The sequence below is a fragment of the Macaca nemestrina genome, chromosome 7 (genome assembly GCF_043159975.1).
Source record: "Macaca nemestrina isolate mMacNem1 chromosome 7, mMacNem.hap1, whole genome shotgun sequence".
Classification (NCBI taxonomy): Eukaryota; Metazoa; Chordata; class Mammalia; order Primates; family Cercopithecidae; genus Macaca; species Macaca nemestrina.
This window is the reverse complement of record NC_092131.1, coordinates 55592699-55618090: the sequence shown is the minus strand read 5'-3', so window position 1 is coordinate 55618090 and position 25392 is coordinate 55592699. Positions and strand designations below refer to the sequence as shown.

Sequence of the window (25392 nt, the reverse complement as noted above, 5' to 3'; positions counted from 1 at the left end):
AGATGTGTGCAAATCTCTGGGGAAGCCCAACAGCCAGCTTTAGCCCACAGACAAATCAAGTAAGTGCCAAAAATATCACAGAAAATTAGCAGTTTTATGACCTTAAAACATGTAAAGACAGCAGAAACCTGTCTGACCAGTAGACCCAGGCAAAAATGTCTGAATTATATTTAAGTTACACTCTTAAAGCCATTTTTATTTTACTTTGTTAACAACTTTAAAACTAGCTTTACCAAATATCATACAAATATAACACATATAGACATAGAGACATACAGACAGAAGCAGATTTTATGGCTCTTATAAAAAAATGTCATTTGCTGGCTTTTAAATGGTTTCTCTTTTCTTTTTTTAAACGTGTAGTCACCAAGTTCTTTATATTTTTGTTTACATACATATATTTTTTAGAGACACGGTCTTCCTATGTAGCCTAGGCTGGTCTTGAACTCTTAGCCTCAAACATTCCTCCCACCTCAGCTTCCTGAGTAGCTGGGATTACAGGCAGCTTTTTTGTTTTGTTTTGTTTTGTTTTTTTTAGACAGACTCTCACCATCATCCAGGCTGGAGTGCAGTGGTGCAATCTTGGCTCACCACAATCTCTGCCTCCCAGGTTGAAGCAATTCTTGTGCCTCAGCCTCCCAAGTAGCCAGAATTACAGGCACACGCCACCATGCCTGGCTAATTTTTGTATTTTTAGTAGAGATAGGGTTTCACCATGTTGCCCAGCTTGGTCTTAAAAACTCCTAACCTCAAGTGATCTGCCTGCCTCAGCCTCCCAAAGTGCTGGGATTATAGGCATGAGCCACTTCGCCTGGACCTGGCTACCTGTTACAAAGAGTCTTTTAAAAGAGGCAATAAAAATACTGAAATATTTTCTGAAGCTTCTGCACACCAATAGGCATCCCTGAATAAGCCTAATGAGAGAGTCCTCATTTTTAAATGTACTTCTAAAGTGTAGCATTTTTCATTTGAAATGTTCTACTGTAACTTTAAATTACCTTTAGTAACATTTTGCCATTTTTATAAGTGTTTGTAGGTAGTTGTAGCCAGAAAGTGGAGTACTCAGTTCTTCAGAAATGAAGGATCTCATTTTTATGTTGAATCTTGGCTTTGGCTCTTAGATTTCCTTGATCAACTTAGTCACTGACTGTTTTCCTACCTATGAGTGCAAGAAAAAGAAACAAAGGGGATACAACACAAAAGTCCCTGCAAATTTCTGAAAGCTAAATTTCATACTACCTACAATATTGCCATTTACTGTCAGTTTCTGTCTGATTCGGAAATCTGAGGCCTTTAACTAGATCTAAGTCAATTAATTATCAGATCTAATTTGATCCTGGACCCAGTCCAATTTCTGTAGCAACTTCCAAACCCAGTTCAGATAAAAAACAAATCTGCTCAAACAAACTCAGATAGCTCAGAACACAAAGTCATGGAGCTTCAAAGTCTGAAAGAGAACTTACCCACGATCCCCAGTGGCTGCGAGAGCAATGGACACAATGGGCCCAGCGGGTACACCACTTGGTCACTCGATGCTGCTGGGGGTCGCTAGAAGCTCTACTACAGGTCCTATTTCTGACTCTATCTGTTAAAAGAAAAACTTCAGACTAAATTTAATAGAGTTTAATGATCAAAGAAACATTTGCCGGTTGGGCAGCCCCCCGAAACCAGAATAGGTTCACGGCAACCCCGGTGCCAACATGGAGTCAGAAAGGATTTACAGACCGTAAGAGGAAGTGAGGTGCAGAAATAGCTGGATTGGTTACAGTTTGGCTTTTGTCTCATTTGAACAGGATATGAACAGTTGGCCACCTTTGATTGACCAAAACTTGGTGAGTGGTATAAGAGTAGGTTATAGTCTGTTTATACATCTAGTTAGGTTACAGTTCACTACTTATGGAGAAACCTTTAGTCTGAACTTAAAATATATACAGAGGCAGCGTTAGGCTAAATTTAACAAAAGTTAGCTTTTATTAGCAAAACACAAATTTATATAGAAATGTTAATAAATTCATATGACTTTTATCATTATTTATTCTCTCTTCAACAGATGTTGATGGTCCAGCTACTAACACATCAATGTGGCCGGGTGCGATGGCTCACACCTATAATCCCAGCACTTTGGGAGGCCGAGGTGGGCGGATCACAAGGTCAGGAGATCGAGACCATCCTGGCTAACACAGCAAAACCCTATATCTACTAAAAATACAAAAAATCAGCTGGGCGTGGTGGCGGGCGCCTGTAGTCCCAGCTACTAGGGAGGCTGAGGCAGGAGAATGGCATGAACCTGGAGGCAGAGCTTGTCCAGCCTGGGCGACAGAGCAAGACCCCGTCTCAAACAAAACAAAACACAACAAAAAAACATATCAATGTTTGCAAAAAAACAAAAACAAAAACAAACTAAAAGAAATAAAAAGGAATGAATATCTAACTGACAATATTGGGAACAATCACTCCAGTCAAATAATGAAATATCATATCCAGACTACATCATTTTGGTACACCAGAACTACCTTTAAATAACATTATGTTTTTTGACTTGTGAGATGATATGTACATTTCATCATTTGTGTAAAAATATGATGAAGCACACCATTTCTTATGTCGATTCCCAATGTAAAAAACAATATGAAAAATTCTTTTCAGTATTTGAATTAGGAAAAAGTTTTCTCTGTGGATTAATCAGCACCCTAACTTGTCTGCTGCAATTTATTACCTATGATGATAGATGGCAAAACTTTCACCTTTTTGTTTCTAGTTGCTACCAGATTGCTTAGGGCTAAGTTTTATGACAAACAACAGTGTTTTCTAGACTTTCTACATAATTACCCCCCACTGTTTTATTGCTGAGTTTTTACATTGTTTTCAATGATTTTATCATATTTGTGCTTTTTATTATCTGAAGACTTAAATTCTTCTTGGAAGGAGGCCTAGTGTGAATAATAAATGAGAAGGTTAGGGAAGCAGGCACCTGAGGTACAGAGAGGACAATGTCAATCGTGGGAGCAAAAACATTCAAAAGGGAAGGAAGGTGGAAGGGTAAAACACAGACTTACTTCCCAATTTTTCATAAAAATATTTTTTATTAGGTTATGATCTCTATAAAGCCAGGTGCGGTGGCTCATGCCTATAATCTCAGCACTTTGGGAGGCTAAGGTGGGCAGATCACTACAGATCAGGAGTTTGAGACCAGCCTGGCTAGCATAGTGAAACCCTGTCTCTACTAAAAAGACAAAAAATTAGCTGGGCATGCTGCTGCATGGCACACGTCTGTGGTCTCAGTACTTGGGGAGGCTGAGGCATGAGAACTAATGTGAACCTGGGAGGTGGAGGTTGCAGTGAGCCAACATCATGCCACTGAACCCCAGTCTGGGTGACAGAGCAAGACTCTGTCTCAAAAAAAAAAAAAACAAAAAATAGAAAGATATGCTCTCTAGGATTTTGCCTTCAAAGATGATAAGCCGCAGGGTACACATTAATATTCTTATTATTTATTTTTTGTAAGTTCCTTTGGCTTTTACTTTTTACAATTCTGAAAACAAACTAGAAAAAAATTGCTAGATGTAAATTTGTAGAAAGCAAAATTTAATATGTAATCAATAGTATCTACTATGTGCAAATATAATGCTAGACCAGTGGGGTCCTCTTCTCAGACAAATATTCTTAAAATCTTTCATTCAGAATTTGAAATCCATCTCAAGAAAAGAAAAACAAGGAGGAGGGAAGTTTCCTAGATCACTGGTAAGAGTTAGCATAGTGAAGAAAACATTGGCCAGGCGTGGTGGCTCATGCCTGCAATCCCAGCACTTTGGGAGGCCGAGAAGGGTGGATCACGAGGTCAGGAGATCGAAACCCATCTCTACTAAAAATACAAAAAATCAGTCAGGTGTGGTTGCGGGCACCTGTAGTCCCAGCTACTCGGGAGGCTGAAGCAGGAGAATGGCATGATCCCAGGAGGCAGAGCTTGCAGTGAGCCAAGATTGTGCCCTGCACTCCAGCTTGGGTGACAGAGCAAGACTCCGTCTCAAAAAAACAAAAAAAGAAAAAGAAAAGAAAAACAAAACATTGAGGGTTTTGTTACCGACTCAAGAGTCCATCTAGATGCAAAAGCAACAAATAACATTCCCAGAAATACCATCGGTCAGAAAAAACACCCTATGTGTACCCTTCCTTAAAAACTTATTAAAAGACACATTCCTGTGAAGCAAGAGATAAAGAGTAAGGGTCTAAGAAAAGAGAAGTTGTGATATTTAAAAAATACTATAGTTTATGCTGCCACGTAAAACTATCAAAGTAAAAATAATTGTTATAAGCATATCAAAGTTGAATGCAAAAACATTAATTTGAATTGCATCAAAAATAAGATGAATTAATAAATAGAAAGATATACAGGTAGGTACTAAAGCAAATATTAAATGTTAATGGTGGAATCTAGGTGGTGAGTATATGGGTGTTTACTGTACAATTCTTCCAACTTTGCTGTATGCTTGAAAAAGTTCATAATAAAATGTTGGAAAAGTGAATGCAAGGATTTTCTTTAAAAGATTTCCAACATTTTATTATGTATGATGCAATAAATAAATAAATTGTTCAGCAATAAAGCTAATGTGAGTCCATTACATGAAACCATGGCATACAAACAAAAAAAATCATAGAACCCAATCTCTACTAAAAATACAAAAATTAGCCAGGCATGGTGGCACATGCCTGTAGTCCCAGCAACTTGGGAGGCTGAGACAGGAGAATCGCATGAACCTGGGAGGCAGAGGTTGCAGTGAGCTGAGATCACGCCATTGCACTCCAACCTGGATGACAGAACAAGACTCTGTCTTAAAAAAAAAAAAAAAAAAAAAAAAAAAGGCAAGACTTAAAAAAAAAAAAGAAATTAAAAGAATCTTCCACAAGAGGGAGTCAAAATCATTGAAATGATCTTTAACTTTATAGGTTCAAATATGTTTTTGGGGAACATTTTCTCTAGTCCTGGAGAAAATACAAGCAAAAGAAGTAGACACCATATTTTAAAAAATAAAGAAAAACTAAAGAAACAGCAATGAAGCATAAAACAAGCAGCAGATATCCAAATCAGTTAAGATAATAAGTATAAATTACTAATGCTCACCTAGAAGAGTCAACAGAAAAAAAACAAGAAAATATTTAAAAATACAAATCAGAGACTTGATTATATATTCAACGTGCATTATAAAACTAATAGATTATAGTATCAATAGGTAAAGTGAATAAAATAGAAAACAATTAGACATATATATTACACACACACACATATAGATAAGGACTTAATATGGTGATGGTGAAATCACATATAGAGGAGGAAAAAAATGATAAATGTTACTATTAGAAAAAAAATCAAGTTGGCACCTATGCTCATCCCATGCACTAAAATATCTAAAGGGTTAAAAACTTTTAAAAAAGGGAAAAAAATCACAATCAACAGAGTAAAAAGGCAACCTATGAAATGAGAGAAAATATTTATGAGTCAAAACTTTGATAAAGGATAATATCCAAAATATATAATTTCTGCAACAACAAAAAAAATAAATAACCCAATTAAAAAATAGGCAAAGGAGTTACAGACATTTCTCCAAAGAATATATACAAATGACCAACAAGCATAATGAAAAGATGCTCAACATCACTAATCGTTTGGGAAATGCAAATCAAAGCCACAACAAGATATCACCTCATGCCCATTAGGATGGCTATCATAAAAAATAAAGTAAAATAACGAATATTGGCAAGGATGTTAAAGTCATTGGAACCCTTGTACACCGTTGGTAGGAATGTAAAATGATGCAGCCAGGGTGGAAAATAGTACTGCGGTTCCTCAAAAATTAAAAACAGAATTACCATATGACCCAGCAATTCCACTTCTTGGTATATACCCAAAATAATTGAAAGCAGAGTCCCAGAGAGATATTTCCATACCAATGTTCACAACAGCATTATTCACAACAGCCAAGAGGTAGAAGTAACCCAAAAATTCATTAATGGATAAACGCATAAACAAAATAAGATATATACATACAATGGAATAGTATTCAGCCTAAAATTGGAAGGAAACTCTGACACATACTACAATATAGATGAACCCTGAAGACATTATGCTAAGTGAAATAAGCCAGTCAGAAAAAGACAAATACTGTATGATTCCATCTGTATGAGGTACATAGAGTAGCCAGACTCATATAAACAGAAAGTAGAGCGGTGGTTACCAGGGCCTGGGAGGAGGATGAAATGAAAAGCTGTTGTTCAATGGGTATAGAGTTTCAGTTTTGCAAGATGAAAATATTCTGGAGATTAGTTGTACAACAATGTGAATATACTTAATACTTGTAAAATAGACACTTAAAAACAGGTAAGATGGTAAAAAAATAGACAAAGCAAGACAAATTAAAATAAGAAAATACTGCAAATTAAAGCAAGAAAAAATACAAGTGAATATTAGGTGACAAAAATGATAGGCTTTTTTTATAGCTAAAAGCAATGGAAAAAATCTTAAAGTCAATAGATTAAAAAAATTTTAAATGTGATACATAAAATTATCATTAAACAAAGCTAAAGAACAAATAACAAACTGAGGGAAAATAACTGGAACAAAATGACAAAAGCTTAACATCCTTAATGTACAAAGGTCTCACACCAATTCATTAGACAAACAGTAAAATCCCATTTAAAAAAATGAGTGGGCAAGCACAGTGGCTCATGCCTTACTACCAGCACTTCGGAAGGCCAAGGCAGGAAGACTGCTTGAGCCCAGGAGTTTGAGAGCAGCCTGGGCAACACAGGGAGACCTCGTCTTTACAAAAAATTAAAAAATTAGTGAGCATGGTGGCACATGTCTATAATCCTAGCTACTCAGGAGGCTGAGGTGGGAGGATCGCTTAAGCCAAGGAGGTTGAGGCTGCAGTGAGCTGTGATTGTGCCACTGCACCCCAACTTGGGCAATAGGGAGAGACCCTGTCTCAAAAAAAAACCAATGAGTAATGTATACAACTTACAATTTACAGAAGGCATAGTTATTCTACTGGGAATCTAAACTCATTATATAGTCTAAAATCCATACAAAGACTCAAAAATATTCTTCACATACGGAAGGAAAAAAAAAAAGAAAACAGTACAAATACAGTTTGTAAACAGTTAAGAAAGGCCAGGTATGGTGGCTCACATCTGTAATCCCAACACTTTGGCAGGCCAAGGTGCATGGATAGTTTGAGCTCAGAAGTTAAAGACCAGCCTGGGCAACATGGTGAAATCCCGTCTCTACAAAAACACAAAAAATTAGCCAGGCATGGTGGCACATGTCTGCGGTCCCAGCTACTCAGGAGGTTGAGGTAGGAGGATTGCTTGAGCCCCGGAAGTGGAGGGTGCAGTGAGCTGAGATCACGCCATTGCACTCCAGCCTAGGTGACAGAGCAAGACCTTGTCTCAAAAAAAAAAAAAAAAAAAAAAATTTAAATACGTTTTGATATATATATATTCACCAAATATTATGCAGCCGTAACGTTCATGAAGAATATCAATACATCACTGTAATGTTAAATAAAAACAAGATTCTGGCTGGGCACGGTGGCTCATGCCTGTACTTCCACCACTTTGGGAGGCCAAGGCAGGCGGATGACGAGGTCAAGAAATCGAGACCATCCTGGCCAACATGGTGAAACCTCGTCTCTACTAAAAACACAAAAATTAGCTGGGCATAGTGGTGCACAACTGTAGTCCCAGCTACTCGGGAGGCTAAGGCAGGAAAATCACTTGAACCCAGAAGGCAGAGGTCACAGTGAGCCAAGATCACGCCACTGCACACCAGCTTGGTAACAGAGCGAGACTCTGTTTCAAAAAAAAAAAAACAAGATTCTAACCTAGATACACAGCTTTAGCCCAATTATGTTAAAACATACATAAATATGCAATATGTAGGTACACAGAAAAAAGATGAAAGAAATTACATCAAAATTTAACATTGTCTCTGAATAATTAGCTTACAGTATTTTATTTTTCTTCAAACTTCTCCATAATTTTGAAATTCTCTATAATTTAAAAAGATATTCTTAAAAAATAAAACTAGCAAGCAATGATATACTGTACTGTATAATTTAAAAGCTCAGCTCTACTTACCTGTTGTCATGGTTGGACTAAATAGTCCCAGTACTGACACACTAGAATAGGAGATCAGGTCTTTATATAATTCCCCACTTAAATATTCTTCTGCTTCTTGAATCGATGTTATATTCACTGGATATGAAATCCTATTGCTGGATAAATATATAGCTATATTAAAAATTAATTTTTAAAGATATTTTCAGTTTAAAAAAAGCATACTAAACATAGCAAACAATATATTACATAGGATAAATATCTTACAAAATATAGAAAATTAAATATTATTCTTGAAGAAAATCAGACTCATTAAACAAAATTACTGTCTCCCCAAAAGTGACGAAATGTACATAGACTCTCATGAATATTTATTTTGTGATCTCAATTCTAGTATCCTCCTTAACCTATTTAAAGTGTTAGCAAAGTCTGAGAATTAGAACTTCTAAAGACCTAAACATTTAAAGATCTTATAATGAAGCTGAATACTTACAGCTGGATAAATTTTAGGAGATCTTTGGTACCTAACATTCCAGCGTAAGATACTGGGTTCTCCCCTTTCTTGTACATCTTTACAATAGGAAATTCAGTAACATTTTGCTTAGTACATACATCAGACCAATCTGCACAGTTTATTCTAGTAAGAAGCATAGTAGATGTGCCTAAATAAAAGGAAAATGCACATTTGTAATTACTAATTGTAGAAAATGCATTTGCTTAGGATTTTCAATATTTTTCTATCCCATTCTTATTTTAACCTCTCAGCATGAAACACTCCTGCTTAAACACTCTCTTGCCTTGATCTTTGCAACACCATCCCCTATTGGCCTTTTCCCTTCCTTTCTAGTTTCTCCTCTTTGTTCCCTTTTGTTGGCTCTTCAGCCAGTAGAGTTGGGAGTCCTTCAAGGCTCAGCTTAAGCTGCCTTCTCTTGTTTTTCTTCACTCTCTTCCTACACAACCTCAATAACCACAGATAATCTAATGAATACTGTATTTATGTCTTTGGCCCAAACTCCTTGTAGTTCCAAAAGACCCATGTATCCTTACTATATTCTGTTTTCCTTTGAATGGAAACCTCCTCAAACTCAACAAGTCTAAAACCATATATGGTTTCTTTTCTGTGTTTGTTGGTAAATGTTGCTGCTCTTGTGCAACTCAAAAAAACAAAGCTTCATCTTTCATACCTCCCCATTCCCAAGCCCTCCATGCCTATTAATTAATCAGCATGTTCTTTCAATTTTACCACCTAAATTTTTAGTATCTCTAATTACTGTCCATTTCTCTTCACTGCCACTACTCAAGTTGTTATTTCTCCTGGATAACTACAATAGGCTTCTAATTCATCTCCTTGAATTCAGTGTCTCTACACTAATACTAGAGATATCTTTTCAAAACTCAAATCTGTTTTGGTACCAGCTTACCCCCACCAACCTTTGCAGAGTTTAAATCTTTCTCACCATGTACAACTTCAAGGAAGCCTTCTCTGACACACTGATCTACATCAGGTTCCCTTGACATATGCTATTATAGAACCATGCTCCTTTCCTTATCTCCTTATGTAATTATATACTATTCATTATCTGATTAATGTGTCTCTACCAAGACAACTCTGTGAGAGCAGGGACTGTGTCTGTTTATTTATCACTGATTTTCCAGCACCTGCAGCACCTTAAATATGCATGTGAATAAATGACATATGTGAAACTCACATAGGACTTCAGACACCTAACCTGTCTAAATATTATAATTTCTTTTCAGCCTAAGAAAACACATAGTAGAATCTCAAACAGAAATTCCTACTTGCTCTATAATAAAACGTGTAAAGTTATCTAAAATATTATAAATCGCTATGTGGAAAGAGATCAAATGCTAAATAAAATAAGCACCATACAACTCAAAAGAATAAATTCTAATAAAAAATAAAATTTAGTATCATACTAGATCAAAGAAGGAATCTTTGTGTATCAATTTAGAATATAGTCTAAATGTAACTTAATCATATGATTAAAATTGTGAATGTGATATTTTAATATTTTATCACCAAATTTTTTAAATTTTAATTTTAATTTTTTTTTTTTTTGAGACAGATTCTCACACTGTAGCCCAGGCTGGAGCAATCTCGGCTCACTGCAAGCTCTGCCTCCCGGGTTCACGCCATTCTCCTGCCTCAGCCTCCCGAGTAGCTGACACTACAGGTGCCCAGCACCATGCCCGGCTAATTTTTTCTATTTTTTAGTAGAGATGGGATTTCACCTAGGATGGTCCTGATCTCCTGGCCTCGTGATCTGCCTGCCTCAGCCTTCCAAAGTGCTGGGATTACAGGCACGAGCCATGGCGCCCGGCCTTTGTCTTATTCACCACTATATACCCACTGCCTAGCACAGTGTCTATTACACAGTATGTACCCAGTAAAAATGTGTAAAATGTACATTGGTATTTCTTCATAAATTTTAAATTCTTACATTAAAGGATATTAATACTTGAATTTTGTATGAGCATATAAACAAATATAAATCCTTATATCTTCCCAAATCAGACCTGCTAAGGTACTTCCTATCAAAGTTCTCTTATCCTTGTTTTAATCATTTTGATACAGGAGTTAAGAAGAAATCACTTAGGCAGATAGCAAGGGTATGGGAGTCCTCGGTAAGGTTTTTCTTTTTAATGAAAAGCAGCCCCAGATCTTTTTCTAACAAAGAGCAGCCTGCAAGCTGGAAGTCTGCACGTACTGGCAGGAACTAAGGATTAGACGTTTTCAACATGGCCGCTCGGTCTTCCCTTCACTGCCAGGCATGTGTTCCATAAGGAGCAGACAAGATGGCCCCAGACAACTGGAAAGCCCATTTGTATAAGATTAAGGTGGGTCGACCAGACTTTCCTGTGCCACTGTGTAAACATCATACCTGACTGAATCAATCTATGAGCCCTGTGTAAATCAGACACCACCTTCTAAAACTGGACTATAAAACTCGACACATTCGCTGCCAGCCAGTCCTTTCCGCTTGGAGACCCATTCCTCTATAGAGGAAGCTGTTTCTCTTTCTCTTCTCTCTATTAAACTGCTCCTAAACTCCTTGTGTGTGTCCGTTTCCTAAATTTTCCTGGTGCATGACAACAAACCCCAGGGTATATACCCCAGACAACGCAGCTGCTTCAATTTCATCAATAAACATCTGGTGATGCTTGTTTATACAAAGTGCCATGTTATATATTTTGCCACCCAAGTACGGAATATAGTGCTCTTCCAGCTGCAGTGCTTTCCTTTCAATAAGCATCCTCAGTATGTCTACTACTGCTAAAAATGTGATTATTCCTTTGTCCCTACAGTTGAAATGGAAAATTTTGATGTTATTTTTAAAACCAGAAAAGTAATACTGATACATATCATTAAAAGTTATACTGAAGTTATCAATTTAAAAGTTTTATTTTTATTCCTGTAAAATGGTTCCAATGTTTATTCATGTTTCAATTAAAATAGTCTAATATTCTAAGATGCCTATAGTATTACATCCCATATACTTTATCAATGCAGTAATTTCAAATAGGTTCCTAATTTAAAGGAAAAAACAGATTATTTTAGATACAGGTATTATGTAAGTATAAAATTTTGACATTTGCTGCCACCTTGTGACAGAGTAAAAAACATTCTTCATTGTCTTGGACTAAGAGATACAAATGGCTTTTTCCCACAAAGTCAGATCTGTCAGAAAGACAGATGATAGAACTAAATGCCCAAGGTATTATTATAGTTTCCTAATTTATAAAGTTATAGTGTAGGCTTCAACATAAACACAAAACATTGTAATTACCTATGCAATGCATTTCTACATTAAGTTCCCTGAACTTCCAAAATAATCCATTCTGATATCTGATTACCAAAAAAAGTTGTTATTCATAAAGAACATAGTGAATGAAAAGGAAAACAAGTCCCGGATTGCTTATCTACTTTTTTATTCTACAAACACATACAACTCTGAGCCCTTGCATTAAGGAGACAGGTAGTCTCTTTATTTGGTCATTAATAGAAAAGAATGCAAGAAAATATCTTTCCATTTTCATCTTGTGTCTAATTAAATGGGGTGGAGAGAGGGATAATTAATCGTATTCTTGAGGAATATTATCCAATCACTACTTCATTATGATTCATATTTTCTCCTTCATTGCTTTTCTTCTAAGTATTTGCCAATAAGGCTAGAGAATCTAAAAGAAGAAAACTTAAATTTGTCTGTAGATTGCAACTTGCCTTGCATAAAGGAAAATATGAAAGCAAGTAAGAGGATTTGCTTCTTTAAAAAATGATTAGAGGCTGGGCGCAGTGGCTCATGCCTATAATCCCAGCACTCTGGGAGGCCGAGGCAGGTAGGTTACTTGAGGTCAGCAGTTTGAGACCAGCCTGGACCCTGTTGCTACTAAAAATATAAAAATTAGCCAAGCATGGTGGTGCACACCTGTAATCCCAGCTACTTGGGAGGCTGAGGCAGAAGAATCACTTGAACCCAGGAGGTGGAGGTTGCAGTGAGCTGAGATCACACCATTGTACTCCAGCTTGGGCAACAAGAGCAAAACTCCATCTCAAAAAAAAGGTTACAGATCGTTGTGTCTACAGACTTAATTATCCCTTCACTCAGTAATAATCAAAAGTTGGATCAAATGTGGTTGGGTAATAAAAGGAATGGGGACAGACAGAACAGCGTGTGGAGGCTCGCATCATGAACTTTTGCTCCAAAACTGCAGCAATACATAAGGAGAGCCAAGAGAACTGACAGACCCTCTGAAGGAAGCGATTGCACCTGCAGGACCTGGGAGACACCCCAAATACTGTGAGTACTCAAACTGTGGAAGTGGGAAAGGCAGATCGTCCACCCCGAACACACACCCCCATGGGGGAACCTAAAGGTCTAGATTACGGGAGAAGATTCTGACCTTACCTGGAGCTGAGTCAATTTAGAGAGCAGAACAAAAGTGAAATACACGGATAGAGGAAGCAGCAGGAAAATCCCTGTGGGCTCGCTGGGTACCCTACCAAGCCATCTGTGCCTCACCTCACAAGGGGTCCTTGAGGGCTACTGGAGGCACTCAGAAAGGCCACAGGCAAAAAGAACCTCCAGCTGAACTTTGTAACAATTTGAACCAATCGAAAAGTCTCCTGGCCAGAACTCAGGGGAGGGTATGAATCCAGTGTGCAGACGCCACAGGTTGGGGAAGAAAGAAAGCCGTACTTATTTTCGCAGCTGGAAGGCAGGTAGCCTAGGCAGGTTCTCAGCCCTGTTCACCCACTACCTGCAAACAGGCTTGGTGCTTTTGAGTGGGGGCACAGTAGAAGTGAGACTGGCCCTTTGCGTTGTATGGGAGCTGGGTGAGGCCTGTGACTGCTTTCCTCCACTTCCCTGACAACCTGCATGACACAGCAAAGACAGCCATAATCCTCCGAAGAACATAACTCCATTGACCTGGGAACTTCACCCTCATCCCCCACAGCAGACGCAGCAAGACCTGCCCAAGTAGAGTCTGAGCTCAGGCACGCCTAGCCCTGCCCCCACCTAATGGTCCCCTACCCACCCTGGTAACTGAAGACAAAGGGCATATACTCTCGGGAGTTATAGGGCCCTGCTCACTGCCTGTTCCTCCCAACACCAATGCACTTTCGAGCCAATGCTCTCTTGAAAGTGCCACCTCCCAGCAGGAGGTAAATCGGCACAAAAATAGTGCATTAATCAACCAAAGCTAAGAACCCTCGCAGAGTCCATTTTGCCCTTCTGACACCTCCACTGGAACAGGTGCCAGTATCCATGGCTGAGAGACCCACAGATGGTTCACATCACAGGACTCGGTGTAGACAACCCCAAGTACCAGCCTGGAGTCTGGTAGACTTGCTGGGTGGCTAGATCCAGAAGACAGATAACAATGACTATAGCTTGGCTCTCAGGAAGCCATATCCCTAGGAAAAGGGAAAGAGTACTGCATCAAGGGAACACCCTATGGGACAAAAGGAACTGAACAACAGCTTTGAGCCCTAGACCTTCCCTCTGACAGAGCCTACCCAAATGAGAAGGAACCAGAAAACCAACTCTGTTAATATGACAAAACAAGATTCTTCACCTCATCCCCAAAAAAATCACACTAGCTCTCCATCAAGGGATCCAAACCAAGAAGAAATCCCTGATCTACCTGAAAGAGAATTCAGAAGCTTAGTTACTCAGCTAATCAGGGAGGTGCCAGAGAAAGGCAAAGCCCAATGTAAGGACATTGAAAAAAATTATACAAGAAGGAAGAAATATTCAATGAAATAGCATAAATAAAAATCAATCAAACCTTCAGGAAACAATAGACGCACTTACAGAAATGCAAAATGCTCTGGAAAGTCTCAGCAATAGAATCAAACAAGCAGAAGAAAGAACTTCAGAGCTCGAAGACAAGGTTTTTGAATTAACCCAATGCAACAAAGACAAAAAAATAAGAAAATATGAAAAAGCCTCCAAGAAGTTTGGGATTATGTTAAACAACCAAACCTGAATAATCAGCGTTTTTGAGAAAGAAGAGAAATCTATTTGGAAAATATATTTGGGGGAATAATCAAGGAAAACTTCCCCAGCCTTGCTAGAGAACTAGGCATCCAAGTACAAGAAGCCCAAAAAACACCTGGGAAATTCATCACAAAAAGATCAATGCCTGGGCACACTGTCATCAGGTTATCTAAAGTTAAGACAAATGAAAGAATCTTAAGAGCTGTGACGCAAAACACCAGGTAACATATAAAGGAAAACCTATCAGATTAAGAGCAGATTTCTCAGCAGAAACTCTACAAGCTAGAAGGGATTGGGATCCTATCTTCAGCCTCTTCAAACAAAACAATTATCAGCCAAGAATTTTGTACCCACCAAAACTAAGCTTCCTAAGTGAAGGAAAGATACAGTATTTTTCAGACAAACACGAGAGAATTCGTCACTACCAAGCCAGCACTATAAGAACTGCTAAAAGGAGCTCTAGATCTTGAAACAAACCCTGGAAACACATCAAAAAAGAACCTCTTTAAAGCATAAATCTCACATGACCTACAAAACAAACACAATTTTAAAAAAAGGTATATAGGCAACAAATAGCATGATGAATGGAATGGTATCTCACATCTCAATACTAACATTGAATGTAAATGGCCTAAAGTAGCTCCACTTAAAACACACAGAATTGCAGAATGGATAAGAATTCACCAACCAACAATCTGCTACCTTCAAGAGACACACCTAACACATAAAGACTCACATAAACTTAAGGTAAAGGGATGGAAAAAGACCTTCCATGCAAATGGACACCAAAAGCGAGCAGGGGTAGCTATTCTTATATCAGACAAAACAAACTTTAAAGCAACAGCAGTTATAAAAAAGACAAAGAGGGTCATTATGTAATGATAAAAGGCCTTGTCCAACAGGAAAATATCACAATCCTAAATATATATGCACCTAACATTGGAGCACCTAAATTTATAAAACAATTACTAATAAACCTATGAAATGAGATAGATAGCAACATAATAATAGTGGGAGACTACAATAGTCCACCGACAGCACTAGACAGGTCATCAAGACAGAAGGTCAACAAAGAAACAATGGCTTTAAAGTATACCCTGGTACAAATGGACTTAACAGGTATTTACAGAACATTCTACCCAACAACCACAGAATACACTTTCTATTCAACAGTGCATGGAACTTTCTCCAAGATAGACTATATGATAGAGGCCACAAAATGAGCCTCAATAAATTCAAGAAAATTGAAATCATATCAAGTACTCTTTCAGACCACAGTGGAATAAAACTGGAAATCAACTCCAGAAGGAACCTTCAAAAACATGCAAATACATGGAAATTAAATAACTTGTTCCTGAATGATCACTGGGTCAAAAATGAAATCATGATGGAAATTTTAAAATTCTTCAAACTGAATGACAATAGTGACACAACCTATCAAAACTTCTAGGATACAGTAAAGGCAGTGCTAAGAGGAAAGTTCATAGCCCTAACTGCTTACATCAAAGTCTGAAAGAGCACAGACAGACAATCTAAGGTCACACCTCAAGGAATTAGAGAAACAAGAACAAACCAAGTCTGAACCCAGCAGAAGAAAGGAAATAACCAAGATCAGGGCAGAACTAAATGAAATTGAAATAACAACAACAAAAATACAAAAGATAAATGAAACAAAAAGCTGGTTCTTTGCAAAGAAAAATAAAACTGATAGACCATTAGCAGGATTAACCAAGAAAAGAAAAGAGGAAATCCAAATAAGCTCTATTAGAAACGAAATGGGAGATATCACACTGACACCACAGAAATACAAAAGATAATTCAGAACACCTTTATGGGCATAAACTGGAAAACCTAGAGGAGATGGATAAATTCCTGGAAAGATACAACCTTCCTAGCTTAAATCAGGAAGAATTAGCTACTCTGAACAGTCCAATAACAACCAGTGAAACTGAAATGGTAACAAAATTACCAACAAAAAAAGTCCAGGACAAGACAGATTCACAGCAGAATCCTACCAGACATTCAAAGAAGAATTGGTACCAATCCTACTGACACTATTCCACAAGATAGAGGAAAAGGGAACCCTCGCGAAATCATTCTATGACACCGGTATCACCCTAATACCGAAACCAGGAAAAGACATAACCAAAAAAGAAAACTACAGACCAATATCCCTGATGAACATAGATGCTATAATCCTCAACAACGCACTAGCTAACTGAATCCAACAACATATCAAAAAGATAATCCACCATGATCAAGTGGGTTTCATACCAGGGATGCAGGGATAATTAAAATACACAAGTCAATAAATGCAATACACCACATAAACAGAATCAAAAACAAAAATCACATGATCATCTCAATAGATGCAGAAAAAGATTTGATAAAATCCAGCATTCCTCTATGATTAAAACTCTCAGCAAAACTGGCATACGAGACACATGCCTCAATGTAATAAAAGCCATCTATAACAAACCCACAGCCAACATATACTGAATGGGGAAAAATTGAAAGCATTCCCTCTGAGAACTGGAACAAGACAAGGATGCCCACTCTCACCACTCCTCTTCACCATAGTACTGGAAGTCCCAGCCATAGCACTCAAACAAGAGAAAGAAATAAAGGCATCCAGACTGGTGAAGAAGTAGTCAAACTGCCGCTGTTCGGTGATGATATGACTGTTTATCTAGAAAACCCTAAAGACTCATCCAGAAAGTTCCTAGAAGTGATAAAATAATTCAGCAAAGTTTCCAGATACAGAATCAACGTACACAAATCAATAGCTCTTCTATACACCAACAGCAACCAAGCTGAGCATCAAGTCTAGAATTCAACCTCTTTTACAATAGCTGCAGAAAAAAGAAAAAATACTTAGGAATATACCTAACCAAGGAGATGAAAGACTTCTACAGAGAAAACTACAAAACACTGCTGAAAGAAATCACAGATGACACAAACAAATGGAAACACATCTCATGTTCATGGATGGGTAGAATCAGTATTGTGAAAATGACCATACTGTCAAAAGCAATCTACAAATTCAACACAATTCCCATCAAAATACCACCATCATTCTTCACAGAACTAGAAAAAACAATCCTGAAATTCATATGGAACCAAAAAAGAGCCCACATACCCAAAGTAAGACTAAGCAAAAAGAACAAATCTGGAGGCATCACATTACCTGTTTCAAACTATAAGGACAGAGTCACCAAAACAGCATGGTACTGGCATAAAAATTGGCACATAGACCAATGGAACAAAACAGAGAACTAAGAAATAAACCCTAATACTTACAGCCAACTGATCTTCAACAAAGCAAACAAAAATATAAAGTGGGGAAAGATACCCTCTTCAACAAATGGTGCTGAGACAACTGGCAAGCCACATGTAGGAGAAACAGGATCCTCACCTCTCACCTTATACAAAATCAACTCAAGATAGATCAAAGACTTAAATCTAAGACCTGAAACTATAAAAATTCTATAAAAAAAAGAAGACAACATTGGAAAAACCCTTCCAGATGTTGGCTTAGACAAGAATTTCATGACCAAGGACCCAAAAACAAATGCAATAAAAACAAAGATAAATAGCTGAGACTTAATTAAATGAAAGAGCTTTTGCACAGCAAAAGGAACGGTCAGCAGAGTAACAGACAACTCACAGAATGGGAGAAGATCTTCACAATCTATACGTCTGACAAAAAACTAATATCCAGAATCTACAATGAACTCAAACAAATTAGCAAGAAGAAAAAAAAAACTCCCATCAAAAAGTGGGCTAAGGACATGAACAGAAACAGTTACAAAAGAAGATATGCAAATGGCCAATAAACATGAAAAAATGCTCAACATCACCAAGGATCAGGGAAATGCAATTCAAAACCACAACTCAATACCACCTTATTCCTGCAAGAATGGCCATAATCAAAAAAATTTTTAAAAAATAGATGTTGGCATGGATGTGATGAACAGGGAACTCTTCAACACTGCTGGTGGGAATGTAAACTAATACAACCACTATGGAAAATAGTGTAGAGATTCCTTAAAGAACTAAAAGGAACTTGATCCAGCAATCCCACTACTGGTTACCCAGAGGAAAATAAGTCACTATGTGAAAAAGATACTGGCACACATATTTATAGCAGCACAATTTGCAACTGTACAAACATGGAACCAACCCAAATGCTCATCAATCAACGAGTGGACAAAGAAACTGTGGTGTATATGTATACAATGGAATACTACTCAGCCATAAAAAGGAATGAATTAACGGCATTTGCAGCAACTGGGATGAGACTGGAGACGATTATTCTAACTCAGGAATGGAAAACCAAACATCACATGTTCTCACTCATATTTGGGAGCTAAGCTATGAGGATGCAAAGGCCTAAGAAAGACAAAATGTACTGTGGGGACTCAAGGGGAAAGGGTGGGAAGGGGGTAAGGAATAAAAGGTCACAAACTGGGTGCAGCACAGTGTATACTGCTCAGGTGATGAGTGCACCAATCTCTCACAAATCACCACCAAAGAACTTACTCATGTAACCAAACACCACCTGTTCCCCAATAACCTATGCAAATAAAAAAATAATAATTTTAAAAAAGGAATGATACACTTAGGTTTGAGTATCTGGAATCAATTTCTTGAGTTTTCAAAAGTGTCAATGTATAAATAAGTTGTACATCAGTACACAGTTTCCATTAAATGAAACAAATTTATGAAACTCTATTATTCATTTATTCAACTGTTAAAAACCAGATGTTCTGCAATGTAAGGCAATATGCCAAGCCCAGTAGGCTGATATAAGGCACACTACCTAACCATAAGGAACTTACATTAAGCATACCTAATCCATTATTACCTCTCTAACAGGCCTCCCTCTTTTTCCCTATGTCTTTGCTGAGATGGTAGCACGGATATTTTCAGTTAAAGTCCATTCCTTGGATCTTTATTTGCCCACTATTAAATCAGGTTTCATAGGATAGTTAACATAAAGAGATCCTGGATATTAAAAAGCATTCCATCCATGAGGAGTAAACTATACAGTTTCAAGAACACAGGGATCTTTGATCTCTCATTAGACCATGAGACTGGGTCTTGAATCTGCCAAATTTTTATCTCCAGTATTTAACTGCAGTAACTGGCACAGAATAGGCACTCATAAATGCTTGCTGAATGACTGACTTAAACCAAAAAGATTGTTGGATTAACTGTGTAGCCACAGGTACTTAATACATAGGCTCTCTACGTTCTACTAAAGACAGTTCTATGAAGACAAATCAAAGTGAATGCTCCTAAGTACTCTTGAAACTCCTGGTTCATTAACTTAACCCTGGAGACACAAACATAGTAACCTGAAATTTTATGTGGTTTTCTACATTTTTTGCATGACATAGTTTTACAAATAGCTACAGTTCAGAATCAGAAAAATAAGCATGCATAGCACAGTACAATACCTTTCAGTTTAACTGCCACATCAACATAGGATTGCAAAAATGCCATGGATACTGCTTGCCCTACATGAAAATGAAAAATTCAACAGATATTACTATGTATCTCCAAAGCATCCACACTGATACGTAACAAATACACAGATTTATGAGGTTTCCCAAAATTATTGTTAAGCAGAAATATTCTACTATACATTTCTTAACATAGTCCAACCACTTAAGAGTTTCAAAAGCAACTGATTTTCCGCACTTGTACTGCAAGGAATATAGCTAAATAGCTATGATTTGAAGATAAAAGCAATATACTCACTATAAATCTATAATAACAATATGTTAAAATCATTAGCGTGAGTCACAATTTTTCAAAATTAATGAACATCTAGTTTAATCATTAACCTTTAATTTGTAAATCAGATATAAATAAATTGCACAATCCCAGAATCAGAAGTAAATGCTTCCATGCACACAGTCTACTTGAGACATACGAAAGCAATTTCATTTTACAACGTGCAATACATGAAATGCCAAAAATTAAATCTGTGTGTTTAAATGTCCTAATATGTAACAGTCTCCTCTAAAGAGTCATACTCACAACCAGCATAGAAGAGTACTATGCTGTCAGAAGCCGTCACTGTTGCATTAAATGTTTCTTCTGTTAGTTCCACTGTGAGTTCCAAAGGTAATTTTCTCTTCCTATCTCTGAAAACAGTTTCTGCCACTTCATCATCCTGATCATCTGAAATGTTGGAAAAGAAATTAATTTAAATATTGATGTATAATGAAAACTATTTAAGCTCTTCTCATAGGAAGCATGTAAGAATTCAGTACTTTATACAAACTTTTGAATTCATCCTATCTTAATAGTTAGGACGCATGATATTTAAAAAACTTTCCAGTTGCTTAACTGACGCTGAGATGCTTCCTGACCTAGAAGTTGTAAAGTTTTAGTCAATTTCAAAATTAAAACTTGTTCTACAAAGAATATTAATAGTGCTGTTTTGTTTATGTTGCCTCTACTATATGCCAAGCATTGTGACAGGCACTAGGAAAACTGGTAAACAAAACAGACATAGTCCTGACCACATGGAACTTCTATCTATGGAAAAGTCAGATAAACTGATCACCGAATAAACATATAATTACAAATTATGACCAATTTGTGAAGAAAGGTAAAGGATACACTGAGAGATTATATAACAGGGCTATTTAGATTGGGAAGCCCAAAATCTGCCAGGTAGAGAATCAAGAAAAGAATGTTTTAGACAAAGAGAATTACATACGCAAAAGCTCTGAGACATACAAGAGTTTAGCACATACAAGGCTGAGAGAAGGCAAATTTGACTAAGACAAGATGGGGCTGCAGGAATAAACAGCATGAGAAAACTCTAGGCTAGGCAGTGGCTAGATCATAAGAGGTCACATGAGACAAGAAGTCTGGATTTTATCCCAAAAGCATCAAGTTATGAGTGGATTCTGAATATGTGAAAACTCTTCCTTAATTTAGACAGACCAATCAATAGACTGATAGATCCATCCATCCATCCATCCATCCATCCATGTATCTTCAAAAATACATTTGGATTCATAAATATTCTGCTGGAAGTTTGTAGAGATTGTATGGTAACACAGATGGAGCATATAACTTGACTAAAGGATAAAGCTTCTTAGAAGAGTTGATACTAGCTGAATATGAAAAGAAAAAGAAAATTCAGGTAGGCAGAGAAGAAAGGCAGTGGTGGCATAAAGAGCAAAGAGAACGGCATGAGCAAAGGCACAGTGGCATGTAAGAGCATGGTGCAATCGGAAGTTCAAACACTGACTGGCTATATGATGATAGTAAGAATTGTTAATTTTTTAGATGTAATAATAGTATTAATTATGTTAATGTTAAAAATGAAAATCTTGTATTTCTGAAACCCAGGGAAATACTTATAGATGAAATCTTATGTTTGGGATTTGCTACAAAACAATAAGAGGTAGGGGGTGACTGGAGCAGGATTAGCCATGGTTTGATAATGTGAGGCCAAGTAATGGATAACAAGAATTTGTTCTATTATTCTATCTCCTTTACGGTATGTTCATAATTCTCTGTAACAACACATTAAAAAGAAAGAAGGGAGAAAGAAGACAATACATTCATAGAACTAAAGTATTGTTTTATACATAATTTCTAATACAGTCACACACCACATAATGATATTTCAGTCAACAATGGACCACATATACAACTGTAGTCCCTTAAGATCATAATGGAGCTGAGAAATTCCTATCTGGTGATGTAGTGGCCACTGTAGTGTCGTAGCACAACACATTACTCACATGTTTGTGGTGACGTGGGTGTAAACAAACCTACAGTGAGTCATATAGCACATAAGGCCAGGCATGGTGGCTCACACCTGTAATCCCAGCACTTTGGGAGGCCGAGGTGGGTGGATCACTTGAGGTCAGGAGTTCAAGGCCAGCCTGGCCAACATGGTGAAACCCTGTCTCTACTAAAAATACAAAACATCAGCCGGGCATGTTGGCGCATGCTTGTAATCCCAGCTACTTGGGAGGCTGAGGCGGAAGAATCACTTGAACCCAGGAGGTGGAGGTTACAGTGAGCCGAGATTGCACCACTGTACTCCAGCCTGAGCGACAAGAGCAAAGCTCTGTCTCAAAAAAAAAAAAAAAGTATAGCACATACAATTACGTACAGTAAATAATACTTGATAATGATAATAAAGGACTAGATTATTGGTTTATATATTTACTATACTCTTATCATTAGAGTGTACTCCTTTCACTTATAAAATAAAAAGTTCACTGTAAAACAGCCTCAGGTAGGTCCTTCAGGAGGCATTCTAAAAGAAGGCATTATTATCATAGGAAATGACAGCTCCATGCTTGTTACTGTCCCCGAAGACCTTCCAAAGGGACACAATGTGGAAGTGGAAGCGGGTAATATGGATGATCTTGACCCTGTATAAGCCTAGGCTGATGTGTGTTTGTGTTTTTGTTTTTAGAGAAAAGTTTAAAACGTAAAACATAAAAGTTTTAAATGGAAAAAAAAGCTTATAGAATAAGGATATAAAAAAAGAAAATATTTTTGTACAGCTGTATGATGTGTTTGTGCTTTAAGTTAAATGTTATTACAAAACAGTCAAAATGTTTTTAAACATTGTAAAAATGTATAAAGTAAAAAAGTTACAGTAAGCTAAGACAAATTTATTATTGAAAAAAATTCATAAATTTAGTACAGCCTAAGTGTACAGTATTTATGAAGTCTACAATCATGTAATGTTCTAGGCCTTTACATTCACTCACTGACTTACCCAGAGCAACTTCCAGTCCTGTAAGCTCCATACATGGTATGTACCCTATACAAATGTACCATTTTTTATCTTTTATACCGTGTTTTTATTGTACCTCTTCTATGTTTACACAGGTTTAGATACATAAATATCTACCACTGTGTTACAGGTACCTACAGTATTCAGTACAGTAACATGCCTAGGTTTGTGGCCTAGGAGCAATAGGCTAGACCATACACCCTAGGTGTGTAATAGGCTACACCATGTACGTTTGTGTAAGTGAACTTTATGATGTATGCTCAATGAAATCACCTAATAATGCATTTCTCAGAAAGTATCCTCATTGTTAAGAGACACATGACCATACTATAAATTAAAATTCTAGATCTGGATTTCAACACAACCTCAGCCATTTTCTAACTGTACGACTCTAGTCAATCACATAACTCTCTGGGCCTCAATGTTCAACTCTTGTGAAGCATGAGAGTTGCACTATATAACTTTAAGGTACTTATAAGCACCAAATTCCATGACACTAAAAAATTACATTCTCAATACCAAAATTAGCAAAGACCTATTTTCTTATTTACCATATTTTTTCTTGTTATTCATATATTTTCATTTTCCTGTCAGTCTTCTCTGTTTCTTTTTCCTCCTTTCTCTCTTTTCTTATATTCTAATAAGCTACCATCACTTGTAAATTTAGTCACTCCTCAGCTCTACCTTCCACCTATTCATTAATAATATACACACTATTTTCAGTCTTTTTTTTTTTTTTTTTTTTTGAGACAGGGTCTCACTCTGTTGTCCAGGTTGGAGTGCACTGGCATGATCTCAGCTCACTGCAATCTCCGTCTCCTGGGCTCAAGCGATCCTCCCACCTCAGCCTCCCAAGGAGCTGGGATTACAGGCACATACCACCATGCTTGGCTAATTTTTGTATTTTTTGTAGAGATAGGATTTTGTCATGTTGCCCAGGCTGGAACACAGGCTTCTTTTCTTTTGCCCTTTTGTGGAACCAGTGTTTTTCATTCTGATTCCATTTTGCCGATTTCTCTGGGGTACACCTGTCTCTGATTTACATTCAAAGACGGTAATAAATTCTTTCCTAACCCTCATCTAGTTTTCCTTTGTAAACGGGAGTGATACAAAGGGAGGGGGAAGAATTATATATGGGCACAACACCATACAACATTCTGGGCCAATATGGATTACTGATAATAGGAAGTTAAGATGAAAAATAAACAAAAAAGGCAAAGCTGCAAAAGAAATACTAGAAACAGGCTGGAGGTTATTGAACGTTTCCAACACAAAGAAATGAAAAATGCTTGAAATGATGGATATGCTAATTATCCTGACCTGATCACTATACATTATATGTATTGAAACATCACTATGTACCTCACAAATATGTACAATTATTATTGGTCAAATGAAAAAATAAAAATAAAAACCAGAAAGATAAGGCAGCATCAGAGGGTAAATAAGGCCATAGAGTCAGGAAACAATATAGAGGCTGTGGCCACAAAGAAATCTTCAAACAGGCGACTCCCACTGAAGACAGGAATCAAATAAACTGAGATTGCGGACAAGTCCTCTAACTCTGAAGGTTCAAATACAGGAACCATTACAGGAATAAGCGAGGAAACAGACCAGAACACAGGTCTGCTTATGTAATGACAAGCCCACTGAGAACTCCAGAGAGGAACACAAGCAATTCTAACCCCTGCATATCGGAAAAGAAACCAGAGCTCCACTCAAACCAAGAAACTGGTCATTGTAACAGTGAAAGCTCTTATTAAATTTATAATATAGATTTTGATCACAATGTATGGAGCTCATGAAAATGATATGTAAATTGCTTCCTTCTTAGAGCTTATAATGGTACTATATAAAACACTCAAGTATTTACTATATGGTATACAAAAATGAACAAGACATAATCCTTGATTTAGAAATATTTATAGACTAGTGGAGAAGAGAAAAAAATAAATGAATAATTACAGA

The 25392-nt window shown here is 37.1% G+C and overlaps 1 protein-coding gene across 4 annotated transcripts in view; it reads right to left on the bottom strand.

Moving 5' to 3' along the window:
• Positions 1–25392, bottom strand: part of LOC105481818 (thioredoxin domain containing 16) — a 129106-nt gene that overhangs the window by 49925 nt on the left and 53789 nt on the right. For all 4 annotated transcript variants that reach the window (XR_011625880.1, XR_011625879.1, XM_011741568.3 and 1 more), the window contains exons 13-16: positions 20685–20828; positions 20099–20158; positions 8606–8774; positions 8134–8270 (exon numbers count right to left, since the gene is read on the bottom strand). Coding sequence is in view for 2 of the 4 variants with exons in the window: in XM_011741568.3 (XP_011739870.2) it covers positions 8134–8270; positions 8606–8774; positions 20099–20158; positions 20685–20828 (510 nt within the window). In the remaining 2 variants the exon portion in view is untranslated. The remainder of the gene's footprint in view (positions 1–8133; positions 8271–8605; positions 8775–20098; positions 20159–20684; positions 20829–25392) is intronic.